The sequence below is a fragment of the Myotis myotis genome, unplaced genomic scaffold (genome assembly GCF_014108235.1).
Source record: "Myotis myotis isolate mMyoMyo1 unplaced genomic scaffold, mMyoMyo1.p scaffold_m19_p_19, whole genome shotgun sequence".
Classification (NCBI taxonomy): Eukaryota; Metazoa; Chordata; class Mammalia; order Chiroptera; family Vespertilionidae; genus Myotis; species Myotis myotis.
In genome coordinates, this window is record NW_023416323.1 from 12091143 (window position 1) to 12116035 (window position 24893).

The 24893-nt window shown below is 42.4% G+C and overlaps 1 protein-coding gene and 1 pseudogene across 5 annotated transcripts in view; one reads left to right on the top strand and one right to left on the bottom strand.

Annotated features, from left to right (window-relative positions):
* The window catches only part of LSM14A (LSM14A mRNA processing body assembly factor), a 145719-nt gene extending 128893 nt beyond the window's left edge, over positions 1–16826 (bottom strand). For 3 of the 5 annotated variants that reach the window (XM_036345996.1, XM_036345998.1, XM_036345997.1), the window contains exon 1: positions 16528–16823. In XM_036345996.1, coding sequence (XP_036201889.1) covers positions 16528–16648 — 121 coding nt within the window. In that variant the 5' untranslated portion in view covers positions 16649–16823. Of the gene's footprint in view, positions 1–16527 lie in introns of all 5 variants that reach the window. The other 2 variants (XM_036345999.1, XM_036345994.1) reach the window with 2 other exon arrangements.
* On the top strand, positions 7786–8430 carry LOC118674338 (annotated as a pseudogene).
* Positions 16827–24893: the final 8067 nt, after the last annotated feature.

A 24893-nucleotide genomic window follows, 5' to 3' on the forward strand; every position in this document is an offset into this window, starting at 1 on the left:
ACTGGCTTCTTTCCGGCACCTGGGACCCGGGCTTCCCTCGCAGCCCCGGCTTTGTCTGGAAGGTCATCCAGAAGGATGTGCAGCTAGAGAGAAGAGTTGTAGTGACCAATTTCCCCATACAGTATCTATATTATAAAATACCAAAGCTTTCTAAATTTAATGTTATAAACATATACATAATTAAGTATACTTAGTACCCCCAAGTGAAATCATTAATATTTTCCACAAGCCTTCATTTTTGACACAAACTAAAAATTTTAAATTAGACTCTGATAGCAATTGATAAAGAAGAAAAGCAAGTCTGTTGAAGACCAAAATGTGACAGCAATAAACAAGACTAAATTAGTTAAGAAATGCCCCAAAGTAAGGAAAATAAGGCTAAGTTCAAATAAAAAATTAGAATAAAATCTATGATGTAGTTTTAGTTAAAACTCCTCAAGTATCAGTTTTAAGAATTGGTCCAAACCCACTTATCCTAATCTAAGTTCCAACCAAGCTCATTATTCTCAATACATAGAGCAGGTTTTCTGTCCTCTACTGTAGCTCCTCCCCACATCCAACCCATACTAAATTTCAGCTTTCGACACTACTTTACTGCTTGTATTTGTCAGGGTTCTCCAGATAAACAGAACCAACATGATGTGCACACACACATATTTATTTTAAAGAACTGGCTGTGAAAACCCAAAATCTGCATCATAGGCTGGCAGGCTGGAGATCTAAGAAAGAGTTGCAGTTGGAGTCCAAAGGTGGTCTGCTGACAGAATTCTTTCTTACTCTGAGGAAATCAGTCTTTGTTCTAGTAAGACCTTCAACTGATTAGACGAGGCTCATCTCCATCATGGAGGGAAATTTGTTTCACTCAGAGTCTATAGACTTAAATATTAATCTCATCCAAAAGAACACTTTTACAGAAACATCCAGAATATTTGACCAAATATCTGGGCACTGTGGCCCAGCCAAATTGACACAAAATTTACCATCACATAACTCTACCAGTGATATTTCCACGTGGAAATAATATGAAATAATATGTTCTTCACGTTTCCTTGCAGTCTTCTGGGAAAGACCCTTATATTTCTTCCTTCCTTTCTTTTTTTTTTACAACATACATATACTTCATTTACTTGATTGAAAGCATTCTTATGGTACATATGATGTTTTACATAGTTGATCTCTACTTTGTTCACACTGACTTCAGTGAGTTGTATTTGGGTTTCTATGCTCAAAACCCCACTCAATTGCTGCTGTGGCTGTTGGTTTGCTTTCTTTTAGGACCAAGGTGGGTACTTTCACATAAAATCTTATTTTTAATTCCTTCTCTGGTGATTCTTTCCTGGATTTTTAGCTTTGCATAATTATACCTACAATAGAACCAGCATCGTAAAGTCACCAAGATAAATCCTCCTACTCCAACACCACACAATCTTTTAATTCTAATATCTAATAAAAAATGTCCAAGGCCAGCTACAACAGATCCTAACGAAGCATGTAATACCAAGTCCTGTGTACAGGAAATACTTTCGACATCTAAAATTCCTAGGAACTTAAAGGGCTTCCCCTTCCCATGCTCACCAGGCTTCAGCAGGTGGCCACATGGATACGTCAGTGCCTCCAGCTCCACCCTGTCCCCACCAAGGGACACTGCCTGCGGAACCCCTATATTTTTCTTTTCACCCAGTCATCTCCCATAATTATAGATTTGAGACCTTGCTCCGTTAATTAGCTCCTCTCATTTGCAACTTTACTTGCTTCCTCCATGCAAGATTCTTCCCCCTGGATTACTAACACATGTAGGTTTACCCAGACATTATCTTTTCCTCAACCATGAGAATTTCAGACTGAGTGTAAGATAATAATTACTAGTGATAATAAGAATTTAGGAGAGAGGCATGAAGAGAGAACCGTAAAACAAATTTTAAAAAAATTTAAAAATTTAGATGGTGATACAATAACAAAAGCAATAATACAAAAACACATTTAGAAGAATCTCTTTGAAATTGTAGATAAGAAAGATCTTGAAACATTCCTATAAATCATAGAATGGCAAAAGAAATAGATCTATATTCATTATTACCAATCTGAGAGAACACAATATCCTTAATACTGTCTTCATTTATCATACTGTCTTTTTCTATGAAATATTAAGTTATTCTACTATGCAATTTCTGACCAAGGAAAATTTTCAGAAATAACCCTTCATGTGGTCAACAGTTAATTTGCCATATACAAAGAATACAACGAAGGAAAAGATACTGAAACAATAAGAAAAGCTGATAAGCACACACAGAAAAGAGAAGATAAAATGAGAACATGGGTGCACCAAATACTTCCTAGCTAGGATAATCAGGGAATGCTTTGCAGGACTAGTAAAGTTCAAGCAAAATCCAAAAGGATAAACCTGATTCCCTCCTGATCCATTCCCAATTTGGTTGATAGAAACCACTATATGCACTACTGCCCAATTCCTCTCTGTTTCTTGTCCAATTATTAAAGAACTATATTTTTATTGATTCAGAGAGGAAGAGAGGGGGGAGAGAGATAGAAACATCAATGATGAAAGAAAATCATTTGATTGGCTGCCTCCTGCATGCCTCCTACTGGGGACCAAGTTTTCAACACCGGCATGTGCCCTGACCAGGAATCAAACTGTGACCTTCTGGTTCATAGGTCGATGCTCAACCACGGAGCAACACCAGCCAGGCTTGTCCAGTCCATTTTTAAAAGTCCTACCCATTCTCTAATTTCTCATGTATCTGTTCCTTCCTCTCGATTTTAACTAGTTTAGGCCTACATTTTCTCTTAAAAGATTCCAATTGAGCCTGGCTAGCATGGCTCAGTGGTTGAGCATTGACTTACGAACCAGGAGGTCACAGTTCGATTCCTGGTCAGGGCACATGCCCAGGTTGGGCACTTGATCCCCAGCTGGGGGCATGCAGGAAGCAGCCGATAAATGATTTTCTCTCATAATTTATATATATATATATATATAATCTCCCTTCTTCTCTGAAATCAATAAAAAAAATGTTAAAAAAAAAAAAAAGATTCCAACTGACCTCACTACTGTCAGCTTCCACCCTCACCCCCAATCAAATTTTACACTAATTTCCTAAAGCTGTATTCTGGAATGCCACTTTATTGGCTAAACTCTTTCAATGACTCCCTATAACACACCAAGAAAACTCAGACTTGTTAGCATGTCATTCAAATGACAAACTGAGTAAGATAAATTTATCAGAAGAAGCTAAATAAAAAGGGATTTGGGGGATAGGGGTTCCTAAATTGTTATCTGACACATTTTTCATCAGCACTCGAGCCTTCCAGATCTGTTCTTCTCTTTCCTTTGTGACTTCTATCATAATTTGTTGCATTGCTCACTTCTTCAACAGCCATGCAAAGAGTAGGGGAAGAGCATCCCAATTCAAAGGAACCTTATGATAGATGCAGTATCCTCAAGAACCTTGGTCTGTATTGCTCTTTTGTTTCCTAGCACCTAGCATAGTGTCTAGCATGTAATCAGAGTTGGCACTCAGTAATTCTCCTGTATTAATAGCTTATCAAATAATAAGCACCAGGCAGATACCAGCTTTCCCTCTATTTCCCCCATTTGCTTCAGGCTATCTTTAGTGTGGTAGATTACCTGTGATCTTAATTGTGTCTAGGTTTCTCCAGAATCTCTCTTATGCTCTCCAGAGAGTACCAGAGCTCAAGAGGAGTAGCTATCCAATTATATAACATGCAAGAGGGGATTGGAAATATCACCACTACTGAAACAAATTGAGTTAATCTTCCAGTTTTTAATTCCATCTTCACCCCTGATTACTTCAGTATTCTAGTTTCTATTAGCACCTGGTGATGCCAATTCCTGAGCCTTTTAGAAGTTTGGGTGGAAATCAAGTCACTTACTGGCTTTACCCACTGCCTCCTTATATTGCAGCTTTCTCAATTCTGCTAAGAAGTCATTTAAACTCATCCATTTGCTTTTCAGCCTCCAAAATTGTGTTGTCTCCTGTGAAAATTGACTCTGTCCTTTATGGGTTTATGCCTTTTAAAAAGAAGTCACTCTCATGAAGTTTTACTAGGATTTATCAACAGGAAGAAAAAGTATGTCCAATCTGTAATCTAAATTTAATCTTGAGTGAAACTGCTTTCAGTTGATCATTATTCCTTGTGGTTATTTTTTATTGTAATCTCCCAAACTACAAAACCAAGAGACAGAGATATGAATACACGACATAAGGAAAGAAGATAAATGAATTCAATAAAAATTAAAACACACACACACACACACTCGGTGGGAGGGACAGAAATAAAACAGAAACTAATCTGAGAGTCAAAAAGAGAGAAACACAGATAGAGACAGGCAGACAATTTATTATGTTAAAGAGACCTAACTCTTCAGATTTACAAGATCCACAGAGAACCACTCAGGAAAAACACACACCAGTGTTGTAACACTTCTGAACTCCAAGAATAAAATCTCCAGAGAGTAAGTGACTGAGAATCACATTGGCATTAGCAACACTAGAATGTTAGAAGGCAATAAACCAATAACCTCAAAGTTCTATAGAAAAAAGATTCTGAATTTGGAATTAATATAGCTGACCAATCAATTAAGTAATCAAGAAAACTACAGGTTCACTAAGAAAATTTGCTACCCACACATTCCATGTTCTTTGTTTTTACAATGACAAAGATGCACTCAAGAAATATTGAGGGGAAAAGAGAATCAAGTAAAAGGCCAACACTGTAAACAAGAAACAGGAACCTGTGGGTATCTATAAATATACTGGTAAGAGATAATGGACCAGAATAGAGCAGTAGAGGTGGTAAGAGGTCAAATTCTGGATATATTTTGAAAGTAGAGCTGATAGGATCAGAAACATATGAGGTATGAGAGGAACAAAGGACTTAAAGATGACTCAGAGGTTTTTGGTCTTACCAACTAAAAGAATAAGGCTGTCATTCAATTAGATGGAGAAACCTAATGGAGAAACAGGTTTGGGACATGTGGAGTAGATGCCCAGTAGACATTTCTCCAGGTGATGTTAATGAGGCAGTTTGATACATAGCAGGTTCTAGAATAACATCTTTTCATTTTAACATTGATGTTGTAGGAACTTAACGCTTGTTTATATCAATTAGCCTACAGTATAATTGGTTTCATTATACACTGTTTCACTTAAAGTCACAGAACCCACTGACAACCTTAAGTGAGGATTTACTGTACAAATTAGGAGTTATGAGAAGAGGTCCAGGTTAGAGATAATAGTAATGTATAGATAGTATTTGAAGCCATGAACTAGATGAGATCAAGGGAAGAATACAGATGATAAAATAAGTCAATAATTTTTCTAGTTTTCATTGACTTTAGAGAGAGGAAGGGATAAGGAAGAAGAGAGAAACATCCATTAGTTGCCTCCCACATGCACTCTGACCAAGGATCAAACCGGAAATCTTAGTATGTACCCTGACAGGGAATTGAACCAGTGACCTTTTTGGTGCATGGGATGATACCCAACCACCAAGTCATACTGGCCAGAGTGTAAGTAATTTTTTAAGAGAGGGAGAGAGAGAGAAAGAACCAACTAACCATGGAGCTCTCCAACATTTAGAGGTTTAAGAACTGAAGAATCAACAAAGGAGACTGAGATGGAAACAGTTGAGGTCTGAGACAAAAATCAGAATGATGTCAAGTGAAGAAAGTGTTTGAAGCCCTAACCAGTTTGGCTCAGTGGATAGAGCGTCGGCCTGTGGACTGAAGGGTCCCAGGTTCGATTCTGGTCAAGGGCATGTACCCTGGTTGTGGGCACATCCCCAGTAGGGAGTGTGCAGGAGGCAGCTGATGATGTTTCTCCCTCATCGATGTTTCTAACTCTCTATCCCTCTCCCTTCCTCTCTGTAAAAAAATCAATAAAATATATTAAGAAAAAGAAAAAGAAAGTGTTTCAAGGTGAAAAGACCAATTGTGCAGTATATTGCTGATCTGTCAAGTAGACTGAGGATTAGAAACAACTAATGGATTTAGTAACACAGAAGTCTTTGGTAACCTTGATAAGAACAGTTTCTTACTTGTGGGAATAAAAACCCTAAATAAAGTGGATTCAAAAAAATAATAAAAACAGGTGGTGCAGAAAACTTCAAGAAGTATTGGTATAAAGGATAAAACTAGAAGATGAAAAAGAGTAAATGCTGTTAAGAGTAGTAGTGTCTTATTGTTGCTGTTTTTAAATATGGGTGAAACAATAGCCTATCTATAAAAAGACAGAAAAAATCTGGTAGAGAAGGAAAAGCTGAATATATAGGAGAGTAGAAAATTGCTGGAATAGTGTTCTTGAATCATCAAGAGGGGATGACACCTACTGTACAAGTGAACGGTGGCCTTAAAGAGAAGAATAGTTTGTCTACATTGAGAGACAAGGTTGCCATTTTGGGCACAGATGCAGGTAACTGGTAGGTCGAGCTCATCAAAATTTGCATGTTTGCTCTTTTTCTCTTGTTAAAATAGGAAGCAACTTTCACAGGCTGAAAGCAAAGATGGGGGAGGAGGTGTGAAGGTCTGAGGAAAACAGAAGAAACCTAATAGTCATGCAGAAAAATGGATGAACTATGGAAATATAGGATGACTATGGGATTAGTGAATATATATTTAGAGTGAAACTGATAACATGTCTAGATTGATTTAATTAACAATGAGATAGCTACTCTATTAAGTGCTACAATAAACTAGTTACTTTTGATGCTAGCTATTAATTTTCAGAATGACTCTGAAAGATGGGCATTATTATACTTATTTTAAAAAATAAAGAAGTTAGAGCTAAGGTTAAATACGTTGCCCAAGATCAAAGAGCTACCAAGTATTCAACTGGCCTTTTGGGTCACATTTTCCTCCAGAAACAAACACACACTCTACAAAATGAGAATAAGAACCTTGTGAATAAAATATTCTACAGATCACACTTTGCCCATTACAATTTTTTACTTCAATGACATTGTTTTAAAAATGGTTCATCAAAGTGATACTTTAAAGCATCATAGAGAAAATAAAATGTAAATTATTCCTATAGAGAGCATTTTCTACATGGAGTAATACATTCAAGTTAAATCATCTGCACTACTGCTATTATGTCATGCACAAAGCAAGATAAGATTTCTTTACTCTTTCTTCTACTACTTTATTTTTTTTCAGGCTTTATGCTGTTTTCTCTACTTCTGATTCATGGTTTATTTTACTCCACTCGAAAACACACAGTTAATTTTGGCACCTGACTTCAGACTCCCATAATTACCAAGTACTTCTATGGACTATACTGCAACAATAAACTGCTTCCAAGGCTCCAAGTTCTGGCAACCTGATTAAATAGGGCAAACCAAAAGAAATTACAGCTTGCAGTTTCACTAGATCTTTGACATTCTAGGTAGTGATTTTATGAACTGCTAATTTTAGGTCCCCAACTCCTGTGAGAATGCAAAAAATCAATACAGCACTTCACAGGTATTGCATCCATCATATCTTCCACTCTCTCACTGTAATTTATGACTAAGTAGCTAATTAACAATCAAGAAGTGGGTAAGCTATGCCAATGGGCAACACTTAGAAGATAATTACGGAAATACTCTATTACTAGTTTACCCTTTTTTATATTCCTCCATCAATCCCTTGATTTTAAGGACAAACCATTTTAAAAGCAGCTAGCTTAGCTTTTTTCCCTCTTAGTGCTCACTAGCGATAGCCCGTGTTCCACTTTCCTCTGCTGCCACCCAGCTCCTGGGTCAGCCAACGCCATGGGCTTTGGAAACCTCAAAAGCCTCTCCGGCCTCCAGGTGCTCAACAACTACCTGGCGGACAAGAGCTACATCAAAGGGTATGTGCCATCCCAAGCAGATGTGGCAGTGTTTGAAACAGTCTCTGGCCCACCACCTGCCACATCAAGTCTTACGAAAAGGAGAAAGCCAGCCTGCCCGGAGTGAAGAAAGCTTTGGGCAAGTATAACCCTGCTAATGTGGAAGACACCACAGGAAGTGGAGTTACTGACAGTAAAGATGACGACAACGGCATTGACCTCTTTGGATCTGATGAGGAGGAAAGCGAAGAAGCAAAGAGGCTAAGAGAACGCCTTGCACAGTATGAATCAAAGAAAGCCAAAAAATCTGCACTTGTTGCCAAGTCTTCCATCTTATTAGATGTGAAACCTTGGGATGATGAGACAGATATGGCAAAATTAGAGGAGTGTGTCAGGAGCATTCAAGCAGATGGCTTGGACTGGGGCTCTTCTAAACTGGTTCCAGTGGCATATGGAATTAAAAAGCTTCAAATACAGTGTGTAGTGGAAGACGATAAAGTTGGACATGCTAGAGGAGCAGATCACTGCTTTTGAGGACTATCAGTATATGCAGTCCATGGACGCGGCTGCTTTCAACAAGATCTAAAATCCATCCTCAATCGGTGCCCTTAAATAAAAGCTTGAAAGATAAAAAAAGAAAAAAGAAAAAGAAAGAAAAGCAGCTAGCTTATATAATCACTAGGGGCCTGGTGCACGAACTCATACACTGTTGAGGTCCCTCAGCCTGGCCTGCGGGGATTGGCCGAAACTGGCTCTCCAACATCCCCCAAGGTGTCCTGGATTGCGAGGGCCCAGGCCAGGCCGAGGGACCCAACGGTGCATGATCGGTGCATGATCGGGGCCGGGGAGGGACCGCAGGAGGGCTCCAGGACATGTCTAGCCCATCTCACCCAATCCCAATCGGCCGGACCCCAGCAGCAAGCTAACCTACTGGTCAGAGAGTCTGCCCTCTGGTGGTTGGTGTGCGACTGGTTGAATGAATGGTCGGACACTTAGCATATTAGGCTTTTGTTAGATAAGGATTCTTCTTCACAAAGTTTCTTTTCCTACTGCAGTGGCAATCTGGTTTTTATCTGAGTAGTGGATTATCCAGGTACAGCTAACTAAATATGTTAGATATAAATTTCATTCATCTTAGCCCATTTTATTTAAACAGTGTTAAAATTTATGTGTACTTCCTTGAATCTTGAAATTCCCATAATTAGAAATCTTTAGTAACTACGAATATCCTTTCATTTATTCTAGTATTTGCCAAGAGCTTGCTATGTGCCAGATACTAAAGATAGAACAATGAATGAGACAAAAATCCTGATTTCATGGAGCTTCCACTCTGGGGAGAATTTCTTGGTATCCAGCATCTAATATATGCTTGGGCATCATATTCACATATATAATTGGAAATATTCCACAAACTATTCATGTATGTCACAATTTTGCAAGTTCCTCAAATATCCTGAATTGATTCTTGAAAATTACAACTGAGCCAGGCCGGTGTGGCTCAGTGGTTGAGGTAACTGTTCAATTTCTGGTTGGGGCATATGACTGGGTTTCAGGCTCGATTCTCAGTGTGGGTGTAACAGGAGGTAGCTTATTGATGATTCTCTCTCAACACTGATGTTTCTCTCTCCCTCTTCCTTTCTCTCTGAAATCAATTTAAAAAATATTAAAAAAGAAATTACAATTGAGCTTGAGCCATAAGATTAAACTGTCTCCCCAATAATATACATTTTCTCATAGGAGTATATCCTCTTGTACCCCAATTCTCCAAAATTGGTTACTTTTTTGGAAGGGGAGAGGGCAATGTATGTTAGGTGTTTTATTTTTAAAGAGAAATACAATTGTGAACAAGGAAAAGTATTATTTGGAGATATGCCTAAGAGATTTCTACAAGGTTAACAAACTAAATGCTAAATGGTTTACATTTACTCATTCATTAAAGAAACATTTGTTCATCCCAGGAGCTCATTCTATGGGGGAGGGAAGGTGAAGACTGATAATAGACATATACAAATAAGCAAGGAAGATTACATGTAGGTCATGATCAGTGCTAGGAATAAAATACACTCAGAGATATGACAAGGACAAACTACAATTCAGACATCAAAGTCTTTCTAGGTTGTCTTTAAAACTTCCTGACATTCATTTAGAAGATTCTGAGTATCAAAGCCTATCAAACTTACCTAATTTCATTTTTATAGAATTAAGAGCTAGTCTGTGAAATCTCTAGCAAAAAATAAAGGACATTATCCATTTAGCAATATGTTTGGGGTTAGGTTTTTTATTAGCTATAGTGTGACTTATCACCCATACTAAAATACTTATCACCCAAACTAAAACACTTTCAAAAGAGAAAATGGATGTTCTGCCTAGCCGGTGTGGTTCAGTGGATTGAGCATCATCCCATGCACCAAGAAGTCACTGGTTCAACTCCCGGTCAGGCCACATGCCCAGGTTGTGAGCTCAATCCCCAGTAGCGAGTGTGTAGGAGGCAGCTGATTGATGCTTCTCTCATTCTCAAAATCAATTTTAAAAAACATAATAAAAGTATTTTTTAAAAAGGGATGCCCTAATATTTATATCAGACCACAGGCACAAACAAGGACTTTCCACCAGGGCAAACAGTCCATATGGTCACCCTAATCTAACATAACTAGCCCAAAATTTTAAGAGTATTTTATAGTTCCTGATGAATTTAAATTATAAGTAATATCTGGAACTATAAAATACTCTTGAAATTTTGGGCTAGTTATGTTAGATGTGGTATATAATTAGGGGGACCATATAAACCAAGTGAATCCCTTACTAAATTTAAAGATTTAAATATCTCACACCATACACGTCAACTTCAGGTGCACTGTAGACCTAAATGTGAAAAGACAAAGCAAGACATTTTGAAGAGACCATCAAAGTATATCCATGATCTTGGAAGAGGGGAAAATTCCTGTAAAAAAACAAAGGAAGAAAGGGAGGGAGGGAAACACTGGCCATAAAGAAAAAGAATGATGAATATGTTTGTATCAAAATGAAGAAATTCTCTGTTCATCAAAAGAAACCATTAAGTAACAAAAATTATTTGCATCAGATACATCCAGTAAAAGATTCATATTCAAAAGACCCAACTCTGGAAAAATACATGAATTTCAATAGAAAAATGGTCAAAAAATTTCAAAGGCATTTCATGAAAGATGAAATCCAAATGACCAAGATATGAAAAGGTATGCATCTCACTGTAATTAGGGAAATCAGGTACAACTACATACCCACCAGATTGACTAGAATTAAAATATCTGATCCTAAGTATTCCTTGTTGATGAGGGCTGTGGAATAATTAGAACTCTCGTATACTAATAACTGAAACAAAAACTAGTAAAGAACTACTTTGGAAAACTACTTGGCATTACCTAATAAAGACAACATATTCCTCATGATCCTGTAATTCAAAGAATATAACCTCAAAAAAATTACATAAATGTGCATCAGTGCACTTAAACACAATGTTCATAAAGGCATTCATAGTAGCCAAAAAACCTGTAAACAATTTAAACATCAATCGCAGAATATCCAAAATAACTGCAGAATAGATAAACCCTGTGTTAGTTATGATGAAATACTATGTCACAACAAAACCCAAAATGAAAAACAGGGTGAGCAAAAGTAGGTTTACAGTTGTAAGCACATGAAACACAAGTTTATTTATTTTTATTTTTATTTTTTTAATAGTATACATTTTTATTTATTTTTTTATTTTCTTAAAATATATTTTATTGATTTTTTACAGAGAGGAAGGGAGAGAGATAGAGAGTTAGAAACATCGATGAGAGAGAAACATTGATCAGCTGCCTCCTGCACATCTCCTACTGGGGATATGCCCGCAACCCAGGTACATGCCCTTGACCGGAATCGAACCTGGGACCTTTCAGTCCGCAGGCCGATGCTCTATCCACTGAGCCAAACCAGTTTCGGCAAGTTTATTTATTTTTAAAAATATATATATATTTTTTATTGATTTCAGAGAGGAAGGAAGAGGGAGTGACAGAAACATCAATGACGAAAGAGAATCATTGATTGGCTGCCTCCTGCACCACCCCTACTGGGCATCAAGCCGGCAACCTGGGCATATGCCCTTGACCAGAATCGAACCTGGGACTCTTCAGTCCGCAGGCCGACAGACACTCTATCCACTGAGCCAAACAAGCTAAGGCCACAAGTTTATTCCTGTACTTATTTTTTATTCTTGTACTAGAGGCCTGGTGTATGAATTCATGCACCAGTGGGATCCCTCAGCCTGGCCTGTGGGATTAGGCTGAAATGGCTTTCTGACATCCCGAGGGGTCCCAGATTGCAAGAGGGCGCAGGCCAGGAACCTCACAGGTGCACGATTGGGGCCGGGAAGGGATGCGGGAGGTTGGCCAGCCAGGGAGAGGCCACAGGAGGGCTTCAGGACATGTCCAGCCCATCTCGCTCAGCCGGACCCCAGCAGCAAGCTAACCTACCGGTCAGAGCGTCTGCCCCCTGGTGGTCAGTGCACATCACAACAAGCGGTTGAGCGGCCTCAGCATTTCATTAGCATATTACGCTTTGATTGGTTGAATGGATGACTGGACACTTAGCATATTAGGCTTTTATTATATAGGATTATATATTTTTCCTTAACAACTGTAAACCTACTTTTACAACCCCTTTATATACAAGATGATTCCATGTATGTAAGGTTAAAAAATGGTCAAAACTAAACTCTATTATTTAGGGATGTAAACTCAGATGAAACTATAAATGTCAGAATAACATTTACATCTAGCTTAAGAGGGTGGTAGTCATGATGGGAAGATGCAGGGTGTGGAAGTCTTCTCAGATGTTGACAATGTCTGTTTTGCCCTGGGTGGTATTTACAAGGTTCTCTGTTTAAAAATACTGCCTAGTTGGGACCTGCGTACAGGATGTTATATCATGTTCCTAAAAGGGCACTTGAAGGAAATCTATGGAATGGCTACCACATTGCAACTGGCAGTGGTGACAACACCTGCAAAGAATGGGATCTACGACAGCGGCACTGCATCTGTACCATCCCTGCTCATCAGAACTTAGTGACTGGTGTCAAGTTTGAGCCTATCCATGGGAATTTCTTGCTCACTGGTGCCTATGAAAACACAGCCAAGATCTGGACCCATCCAAGCTGGTTCCCACTGAATACTTTGGCTAGCCATGAAGGCAATGTGATAGGTCTAATTTCTTCTACGGGCAGCTTATAGCCACTTGCTCATATGACAGGACCTTCAAACTCTGGATGGCTGACTAGGCACGGCCATAGAAAACAGACTCAAACCTCAAGCTCTCCCTTAAGAGCCATTTTGTTCTATCATGTTTGCTGCCAATTACCATGTATAGACCCTCAGTAGATTGGATTCTATGTCAGCCCCTACTTCAAGCAGGCAGCCCAGTTCCTGAGTGCTGGTGAACCCCTTTCATGCTTGAATTTTAATATCATCTTCAAGCCCTGCCAGTAACTATGTAGACAACTGTTTTTATTAATCTTTTGTTTGAACACCCTGTTGCCTTCCTCACAGCACTCAGGACTGTGGCTAGCTCCATTTTTAATTCTTGAAACTTGGCTTTCTATTACATGGTACATGCTTCAGGACTACATGTGACCCAGGGAGCAAGGTGATTGGACTGCAGTCTGGGAGCCCTCGAATAAAGAGGCACATCTCACCACATACTGGTTAAACAATGCCTGACAAAGCGAGAACCTTTCCTCTGCCCTGAGAATGGGAGGTGAAGAGATAGACCCACAGTGATGCTCAGAGTTATGCATACTCTTCCTGTTGACTTCACTTGGAATGGTACCTGCATTAGGGAGCTTCAGGAAGCTCAGAACAGATCATTTGTCTTGTTGGAAAATGTCTTCCATTTTTCTTTGAAGTTTGGCATCTTTGTGTTACCCCAAAGTTAGACCATTATATCAAGATTCAATTAAATTTTTAGAAAGCTAAAAAAGCAAACAAACAAACAAAAAACTTCCCAGCCTATTTGGTTCAGTGGCTGAGCGTCCACCTATGAACCAGGAGGTCACGGTTTGAATCCTGGTCAGGGCACATGCCAGGTTGCGGGCTCAATCCCCAGTGTGCAGCATGCAGGAGGCAGCCAGCCAATGATTCTCTCTCATCATTGATGTTTGTATTTCTCTCTCCTCTCTGAAATCAGTAAAATGTATTTTAAAATTTTTTTTCTACGTATCATTTCAACATGTGTGGTTATATTTCCAAGTAGGAAAAGGAAAATACTATCCTCAGAGGGGATAAAAACAAAATTAACATCCTAAAGAAAATTTTAAGAATGTTACTCAAAGAGATTAACTCAATCTTCAGTTTAAAAAAGTAATTGGGATCTCTAATTCCAAATGCATACTGTATCCTAACCTCCACAAATAAACTTTGGACTTTAATGTTAGAATGCCATTCTTCATCCAAATTTTGAAAAAGGTGGAATTTCAGATATCAAATGACTCAAGAAGTCATACAAATCCTATAATTTTAATATCAAACACCCCACTTCTAATTTTGAAACTTGAAATAAGTGTCCAATGTTGACTGGGCAGTTATGTAACAATTTAATTCCAGTTTTTGCAAACAATTAAATTCCCAAACATATTAAATACTCATACTGATTTTTTTAAAAGCATACATTATATATATAAGGATTAAATAGCAAAGTCATATAAATTAAATGATTAAAAGTGTTTTTATTGTACTTATACCACATTTCTCAAGTCATGATACAAGGAACAAATTATGTTTGGCATATGAATTTAACTATAACAGATTAATGAAATGTTTATTGACTTTAGAAGCTGTTGAAAAATGTGGGCCATTAACAAAATATAGACTTTTTAGATTCTTGTATATAAGAGTATATTCATAGATTTTTAAAAAGCTGGAGTTAATACATTAGAAATCTTAAAAATGTATAGATCTTTTCTTTGAGAAGAGTAAAGGTGGCACAGTCAACTAAGTCACTAAACTAACAAGATACCTTAAAATCCAGATTAGGTAAAACAGTGGCTTTTAAAAAGTTATTGAACCACTTTATTAAGGACTACTTTTTGCACCAAGAACATTAGAGAGCCTATTTCATAATTTCATAAAGTCATTAAAACTAAAACAGCTAAATATCATCTGGGGGGAAAAAAATGAAAAGAACAGAAAAGGAAACAAAATAAGACTCCTTACCCAAGTATAAAATTTGCCCCAATACCAGTGCTATTAAAAGGGATCTACCAGGGCATCCAAACATGTCATTAAATATTTGTTTGATATTATGAAGTTACTCTCCTACCAGTTAAAGATTCAATTTTTTAAGAACAGATTTAGAAATTTTCTTCCTATCCCCGGACCTCCCCTACCAAGCTTCTTATTCCCTAAGTCTACCAGATGTGCTGTGCAAATTACCTTAGTTCAGCGGTTCTCAACCTGTGGGTCGCGACCCCTTCGGGGGTCGAACGACCCTTTCTCAGGGGTTGCCTAAGACCATCGGAAAACACATAATTACATATTGTTTTTGTGATTAATCACTATGCTTTAATTATGTTCAATTTGTAACAATGAAAATACATCCTGCATATCAGATATTTACATGACGATTCATAACAGTAGCAAAATTACAGTTATGAAGTATCAACGAAAATAATTTTATGGTTGGGGGGGGTCACCACAACAGGAGGAGCTGTATTAAAGGGTCGCGGCAATAGGAAGGTTGAGAACCACTGCCTTAGTTAATTAGTGCTTCCCTCTCATAAGTATGCCAAACTGGTGAGATTTCTTTCATGATGAAGAGCTAAAACGTTTATTTTCTTCTGGTTTCCTGGCGGAAAGAAGGCTCAGAGCACGCGAAACGGAAACAAAACCCACACACACTGTGGCTCTGCTAAATACTATAGGTAGGGCACCTCCTTCAACACCAAAGCTCCGGTCCCAGCGAGCCTCCGCCGGGTGGTCCGCGCCCACGGACCACGCACAGCCGCCTTCGGAACACCGGGCCTGGGTCAAGCCTGAACCCCGCTCCGCACTGGCTTTCAGAAACAAGGTCAATGCGAGTGCAGCAAGCACTTTTAAAGAGGTGGTTGCACAACAGGCTTAGGGAAGGATTCCGGTTTAACAGGTAAATACTACATAGGAGACAGGAGGGATGTGAGCTGCTCGGGACTGTCTGCATCACAGAACAAACCCAAAGTTTCAGCACATCACCTACAGTTCACCCGAGGAATATCGCAACAAATCGAAATTGAGAACGTGAGAAAATGGTGCTGCAGAATTAAGAAATCAGCACTAAATTCAAGCGAGGCGGAAAAATTCTTTACTACTCGGGCTTTTGTTTCGCGGAGACGACAGACCCCCGAATTTCAGAGTTGGAAGACACGTCTCTCCGCGTTCTCCTGCCCGTTCTGGGGCTTCAGGGCCGCCCGCCCGCCCCGCTCTGGGTCGCGTAGTTCCCGGATGGAAGGCACGGACCTCGGCAGTGGAAGCCAGGGAGTCCTGGGGGAGGCCGCGGCCGGACCCGCCACGCCAGGGCCCGGGAACGGCCTCCCGGAGGACGGCGGAGGGGGCAGGGATGGAGCGAGGGGGCCGCAAACCGAAAGCAGAGCGCAGCCCAGATTGGGCGCAAGGCCCGACACCCCGCCCCGAAGTACCTTTGGCGAGAGCTACGGTGGAGTTCTCGGTGTCGATGGTGTAGAGGATGCCCTCGTAGCGGATCTCCGCCTTGGAGATAAGGCTGATCTTGCTGCCGATGTACGGGGTGCCCCCACTCATGGCGCCGCCGCCGCTCTAGGCCGCTGGCAGAGAGGCAGATCCCACGCCGCGGTCGCCGCTCTGCACGCCCGCTCGCTCCGTCGGTGCCTACAGCAGCTGCCTCAGACCCAACATGGCGGCGCCGGCTCCGCTACCCTCCCCCAGCCTTCCGCCCTCAAGCCGCGGCGCGGCGGCGGCGGCGGCGGCAGTAGCGGCGGCGGCGCGGGGCATGCCGGGCCAGGGAGGCCGGGCTCTCGCGAGACTCGGCTGGCTGCGTGAGGCTCCGCGGATTCTGTAGTCCCGGTAGCACCCCTTGACCTGGTCTAGTGGGATCCTGTCTGGGCCGCCTGAGAGGAGTTTGAGGAGAGGCGAAGTGCTTCCTGGCGCCGAGACACCGTGGGTGCGCGGCCCTGTTGACCTCAGGTGTGGCCTTCACTGTTTCCATACCGGTTGTATCTTGTCTTTGCCAAGGCTGATCCCTCGGCCTGAAAGTGGCCCACCCGCCTCCCTACTCCTGACGATCCCATTTAAGACCCAGTCCTTTCCCCGTGGAGGCAACTGGGTCCCTAATAGAGGTCTCATGGCCCCATTACAGCATCCACCGCCCAATGAGCTCCCCCACCCCCAACACGTACTCCCCAACCCTGGCCTGGAGGTGGGATTCTGTCCACACTTTCAGATGGTCCCATTCCGGCTCTTAGCTTTCAAAACCATTGAGTATTTTTTTTTAATATACATATTTTTTATTGATTTCAGAGAGGGAGGGAGAGTGATAGAAACTCACTCTCAATGATGAGAGAATCATTGATGGGCTGCCTCCTGCACACCCTCTACAGGGGATCAAGCTGGCAACCTGGGCATATGCCCTTGGCTGGAATCAAACCTGGGACCCTTCAGTCTGCAGGCCTACGTTCTATCCACTGGGCCAAACTGGCTAGGGCCCATTGAGTATTTGCAGCATTGATCAATTCTGTGAACTCAGAATTCATATAAATAGACTCAACCTCAGTTGGATGTCTTAATTGGCAACTTTGTGTGTCCAAAGCCTTACTTCCAATTTCCTCTCCAAACCTAACCTCTTTTAAAAAAAATATGTTTTATCGATTTTTTACAGAGAGGAAGGGAGAGAGAGAGTTAGAAACATCGATAAGAGAGAAACATCGATCAGAGGCACCTCCTACGGGGGATGTACCTGCAACCAAGGTACATGCCCTTGACTGGAATTGAACCTGGGACCTTTCAGTCCTCAGGCCGAGGCTCTATCCACTGAGCCAAACTGGTCCGGGCTCCAAACCTAACCTTTATTGTAATCCATTGAGGTGTGAAAATGAATAAAAGGAAACCTCTTTCAAAGTGGAGTGGGGAAGCCCTGAAATGTAGCTCTCTGGAAGGTACCATCCATCACAGCTTAGTTTACAAATCTAGTCATGAAGAAGTTTATTTTGCTACCCCAGTAGGAGGAAAGAAGGTTTTTCTCCTAATCCGGCAATAGCCCAGCCAATGAGAAACCACCACACTCAGCCAATGAGAAGCCCCCATTACCCTGAATTTTCACTCTCCCCCAATGGACTTTTGCTTAGAACTGCCCATCTAATCTAACCATTTCTCACCATCTCCACCTCTACTTCTCTGTGACATGCTACCATTAATCTGGCCAGGATTATTGCAATGGCCTAAAACTGGTCGGCAAACTCATTAGTCAACAGAGCCAAATATCAACAGTACAACGACTGAAATTTCTTTTGAGAGCCAAATTTTTTAAACTTAAACTATATAGGTAGGTACATTGCTATTAACTTAATTAGGGTACTCCTAAGCTGGCCTTTACTAAAAATGTCCTCAATCTGATTGAGGTACGTTTGCTGAGGTCGACCCCTTCTAACTCTCCCATCCACACTCGTCTTGTATACTTGTTTCATCTATCTCCTTTCATTCATCCTCTCTATATGTCCAAACCATCTCAACATACCTTTCTCAATCCTCGACACTACATCTTCTTTCACTCCACAACATTCCCTAAAATTAACTTAATAAACTTTACTTAAAGTTTTGTCTTAGCTAAACTATAGGTAAGTTGAATAAAACTTGATATCATACTTAATAATGATATTATTTATTGATAAAATTAAATTCCTTACAATTTACCTTACAATATCCATAAAATTAAATCATGACAATGACTGACAAACACTAATGTGAATAATGGCCTTGCATCTCCTTGGAAAGTTTGGGTAAGTCAGGTTTGTATGTTGTTGTTTTTAATTTTAGGCACGATTCCAGGTTCTCATCAATAAGACGACTTCTCAATTTATTCTTGATAAGGTTCATGCTTGAAAATGTAGGATTTGCAGCTAGTTGGAAAAATACAGGTAACTTTATGCTTCGAGTAGGTACTTTTGTCACCCGCGCACGATTTGTGGACGTGACTAGCACTAACCACTGCACAATGAGACTGCTGACTGACTGGCTCACTCAACTCGTGCATGAATCGCGCACGCCTCCCCCGCGCTGCATATCCCGTGGCCCGCCTGCGCTGTGTCTTCCGTCGCCCGACCGACACCCCCCACTGCTTCTAACACCACTTCTTCAAAATAGACTCTCCCAGGCCAAAAACTGACTTCTGCGCATGGGCCTCGAAGTTTCAATCGCACTGTATGTGCGTGCCCACACGTGGTATTTTGTGGAAGAACCACACTCAAGGGGCCAAAGAGCCGCATGTGGCTTGCGAGCCGTGGTTTGCTGACCACTGGCCTAAAATATCCCTCAACTTCTGTCCTTGCCCCCAATAGTTTATTCTCAACACAGCAGCCAGAGGGGTATTGTTAAAATTTAAGTTAAATCATGTCCCTCCTCGCTCAATATTCCTCTCCCCGATGAATTCATGCCACACAAAGTAAAAGCCAGACTCCTTACTTTGTCTTATAAAGACATACATGATTTAGCCCATGGGTTACCCTATATCCCATTCTGTTTCAGCCACCCCTTCTTTTCCCAGAGATTTCACAATTCATTCAGAATTCTGCTCAAATGTCACCTCCAGAGATGACTTTCCTTAGTGTCCTACTTAAAATAAGAATACTTTGCCCTGGCCGGTGTGGCTCAGTTGGTTGGGTTTTCTCCTGTGCACCAAAAGGTTGCCATTTTCTCTCCCTTTCCCTCTCTCCCTTCCTCTTTCTCTAAAAATCAATAAATATAAAATGAGAACACCTGCTCATTCAACATTCCCTTACATTGCTTGCCTTTTCTTCAAAGCATTTATCTCTTCCCAATATGTCTATTATTTCCGAGTGTCTTCTCCTTCACTAGAATGTAATGTTTTGGGGCAGGGACTTAGTTTTGGTCACTACTGGATGGTCAGGATTGAGTACAGTGCCTGGCACAGGGCAGTTGCTCAGCAAATGGCTTCATGAATGAACAGTTAGAGGAAGGCAGAGCATAAGCAGGATGTCTGGTAAGCTGAGTGAACAAATGGTGAAAAGTCTGGCAACTCAGAGAAGGGGGAGCAGGAGAAAAGAGAAAACACTAGCAGCTGTGTTGGGACGGATACACAGTGGCTTCAAAGGAAGGCTGTGAAATACCTGCTTAAGTGCAAGGTTGCTGTCAGGGAGTTGAACTCATTTCTGTTCTTTCCTCCCCCTTCCAGGCTTGGAACCTAGTTTACCTTCCCATGCTTGCCGGGTGAGCTCATCTTTTTCCATCTGTAAGCTGAGAGTTCCTAAACTTACATCTTCATTCCTGATCTTCTGACTTCTGGAGTCGCATTAACTAGATATTAACTAGATGCAATTGTTTGGGTGTCCCACTTGCATTTCCAACTCAACATGTTAAGTATTATCTACATCTACTCTCCTTCCCAAAAATAAACCTGTTCTTTGTCCATGCTCCCCATCCCCATAACTGACTTCAGGACTCACCCAGGAGTCCAATCCTGAAACCAAGAGTCCTTATCTTCTTACACCCAATCAGTCATCAATCTTGTAGAGTCTACTTTATGTTATGTAATTCATGGTTTCCTGCACTCTAGGGCACCAGAAACTATGCCTACATGCATCTGATCAGTGTAGTAGCCCATAATGTATTATCTATGTGACTCTTCAATTTATGTGCTAAAAAAAAAGTTGAGAACTGTGACACATTTCACCACCAGAAAAACAACTTCCTGGGGTGGGGGGACCAGGAAGAGATTAACCAAAGAATTTATATGCATACTAGAGGCCCAGTGCATGAAATTTGTGCATGATATTCTTAACATCATTAATCATTAGGGAAATGCAAGTCAAAACCACAATAAGATACCACTTCATACCTACTAGGATGGCTAGAATTAAAAAGACAATCACAAGTATTAGGATGGGGAGAAATTGAAATCCTCACATATTGCTCATCCTATATAATAAAAGGCTAATATGCAAATTGACCAAATGGCAGAATGACTGCTCCTATGATGCACACTGACAATCAGGGTGCAGGCGCTCAATGCAGGAGCTGCCCCCTGGTGGTCAATGCACTCCCACAGGAGGAGCGCCATTCAGCCAGAAGCTGGGCTCAGCCAGAAGCCGGGCTTACGGCTGCGAGTGCAGCAGCAGTGGTGAGAACCTCTGCTGCCTCCACGCAGCACCAAGGATGTCTGACTGATGGGTTAGGTCCTGGAAGCAGGCCTAAGCCGTCAGTCAGACATCCCTTGAGGGCTCCTGGACTGCAAGAGGATGCAGGCTAGGCTGAGGGACCCCCCCGCCCCCCCAAGTGCACAAATTTCGTGCACCGGGCCTCTAGTGAGAATATAAAATAATGCAGCCACTTCGGAAAAAAGTTTGACATTTCTCAAAAAGTTGAACATAGAGTTACCATACAATGCAATTATTCCATTCCTAGATATATTCTCAAGGAAATGGAATCCACCCCTCACTCCCCCCAAAATTGTACATAGCTGTTTAAAGCAACATTATTTATAATAGCCAAAGTGGAAACAACCCAAATATCCATCAACTGATGAATGGATAAACAAAATATGATATATTTATAAATTGGATTTTATATAGCCATAAAAAGAAATGAAGTACTGCTACATGCTATAAGATGGATGAACATTAAAAAGGTTATACTAAGTGAAATAAATCAGACACAAAGGCCACACATTACATAGTTCCATTGATATGAAATGTCCAAAATAGGGAAAATTCAGAGAGACATAAAATGGATTAGTAGATTAGTGGTTGCCAGGGCCTGAAGGTAAAGATGGGAAGTGGGAATGGGGAGTGAATGCTAATGGGTGCAGGGTTTTTAAGGTGATGAAAATATCCTAAATTAGATAGTGGTGATAGTTGCATTACATTATGACTATCTTAAAAACCACTAAATTATACACTTTAAAAGGATGCATTTTATGGTATATGAATTGCATATCAATAAAAAATATTCAAAATATAACCCTACCAGAGGCCCGGTGCATGAAATTCATGCATGGGTGGGGTCCCTAGGCCTGGCCGGCAATCAGGGCCAATCAGGTTCCCTGCCTCCCTGCCCCCCGCCCCCGTGTCCTCCTTCCCACACCGCCTATGCGCTGCCACCGCGTGGTTGCCCACCTCCCTATCAGGCAATCGGGACCTGCGGCCAGGGGTAGGGGCCAGCCGCCACCGTGGCAGGTGGGCAATGGGTTGATCAGGGCCTGCTGGCAGGGGGGAGGAACGGGGCGGGGGAGGGGCCCAGGAGGTTGGCTGTCAGCCCTGAGGAGGGAGCTGGCTCTTGGACCCCTGGGAAAGGGACCACATCTGCTACCACCCACCCCTGGTTCCCCATCCCAGCCCAGGGGCCCAGCCCCAATCAGGTGATTGGGGCCTGTTGGCTAGGGGGAGGGACCTGGAGGTTGGCCGGCAGGTCCCATCAGTGATCAGGGCCTGCCAGCTGGGGGCATCTCCTGCCTTGAGCGTCTGCCCCCTGGTGGTCAGTTCGCATCATAGAGATGGGTCATTTCCTTGTAACAGTCGCTTAGGCTTTTATATATAGACTAGAGGCCCAGTGCACAAAAATTTGTGCACTCGGGGGAGAGAGGGGGTCCCTCAGCCCGGCCTGTGCCCTCTCGCAGTCTGGGACCCCTCGGGAGATAACAACCTGCTGGCTTAGGCCTGCTCCCGGGTGGCAGAGGGCAGGCCCAATCCCTAGGTGCAGCCCCTGGTCGGGCTCAGAGCAGGACCGAGTGGGGAGTTGGGGCGCCGTCCCCTGTCATGCACAGAGCAGGGCGGATCAGGAGGTTGCGATGCCACCCTCAGTCATGCTCAGGGTAGGGCCGATTGGGGGGTTGGGGCACCTCCCCCTGTCACACTCAAGGCAGGGTCAATGGGGAGGTTGCAGCACCACCCCCTGTCACACACAGAGCAGGGCCAATCAGGGGGTTGGGGTGCTGCCCCCTGTCACTCACAGAGCAGGGCCCGTTGGGGGGGGGGGTTTGGGGCACCGCACCCTGTCACACACAGAGCCGCAGGGCGATCAGGGGGTTGGGGAGCTCCCCCGTATCAGGCACAGAGCAGGGCTGGTCAGGAGTTTGGGGCGCCTTCCCCTGTCACAAACAGAGCAGGGCGGATAAGGAGGTTGTGGCCCCGCCCCCTGTCACACACAGAGCCGCAGGGCGATCAGGGGGTTTGGGCGCTGCCCCCTGTCACGCTGACCCCGGTGCCGGGAGGCTTCGCGGCTCCGCTGATCCCGGTGCTGGGAGGCATATTACCCTTTTACTATATAGGATAGAGGCCTGGTGTATGGGTGGGGCTGGCTGGTTTGCCCTGAAGGGTGTCCTGGATCAGGGTGGGGCTCCCCACTGGGGTCCCTGGCCAGCCTGGATGAGGGGATGATGGCTGTTTGCAGCTGGTCACACACCCTTCAGGGTGGGGATCCCCACTAGGGTGCCTGGCCAGTCCGGGTGAGGGGCTGAGGGCTGTTTTCAGGCTGGCGGGTGACTGAAGCTCCCAACTGCTCCTTTTTTTCTTTTCTTTTCTTTTTTTTTTTTTTATTCTGGGCCAGCTTTAGCTCTGGCTCCAGCTCTGAGGCCTCTGCTGCTGAAAGCAGGTATCTGGTTTGTTTGGGTTCTATAATCGAAACAATGTATAACTCCAGCTCTGAGATCCCGACTGGCTGAAAGCAGGTTTCTGGGGTTTTGTTTAGCTTCTATATTTGTTACAATGTTTCAAACTGCAAGCTCAGAGGCCGGCAAGGCAGGGAACGTTGGAGTCCTTCGTCACTGAAGCAAGCAAGCCTCATGTTCGCTTCCAGCTGCTTGGCTGCCGGCCGCCATCTTGGCTGGCAGTTAATTTGCATATCACCCTGATTAGCCAATGGGAAGGGTAGCAGTCGTATGCTAATTACCATGTTTCTCTTTTATTAGATAGGATAGATTATTAAACCAAGTGAAAGTTTAAAGTGGGTGGTGCATGGGCAGACTAAATAGTCATCTCAGATGGTGATTAAAGAAAATTGAATTTACTTAAGGAACAGGGGATGCAAGATAGGGATATACAAAGGGAAGGGCTACACGGAGAAAATGGAGCCTTGGAGACAGGTTCAGGGAGTTAGCCCTGAATGAGCTACTGCTGCCCATTGCTCCCCTAGTTGCAAATCTCGTGGGGCCCTTAGAGGTTAGGGGATCCGTGCCTGTGAAGGAATGGCATGGGCATACTCTTAGGAGAGAGGGCACACACTGGGTCCTTTGTCCTGAGGTATTTATCTCTTTCTTGCAGGTGGAAATCTTAGGGGTGGTCTCAGGGGAGATACTTAATAGAATATCCATCAGCTCTCCAGGTGTGCTTTTTCAGGGTCATGGTTTCCACTGCTTGGTCGGTGCCAGGGCAGGGGTCTTAATTAATGTAGTTGGTCCTGAGGCTGCCATGGCATCACTTAAATAGCAGCCAAATGCATGCCCTAAATCAGGGGTCCTCAAACTTTTTAAACAGGGGGCCAGTTCACTGTCCCTCAGACTGTTGGAGGGCTGGACTATAGTTTAAAAAAAACACTATGAACTAATTCCTATGCACACTGCACTGATCTTATTTTGAAGTAAAAAAACAAAACGGGAACAAATACAATATTTGTATTTGCATGTGGCCTGCGGGCCGTAGTTTGAGGACCCCTGCCCTAAATGATGCAAAAAGAAAGGCAAGTGACATCTACTGGAGATCTACTTTGTACCAGGTATTGGGTCATTTTATATACATTTCTGAGAAGAACCAACTGACACACATCTGAGTTTAGAACGTAACCCCGTGTAAGTTGTGGCTCCTCC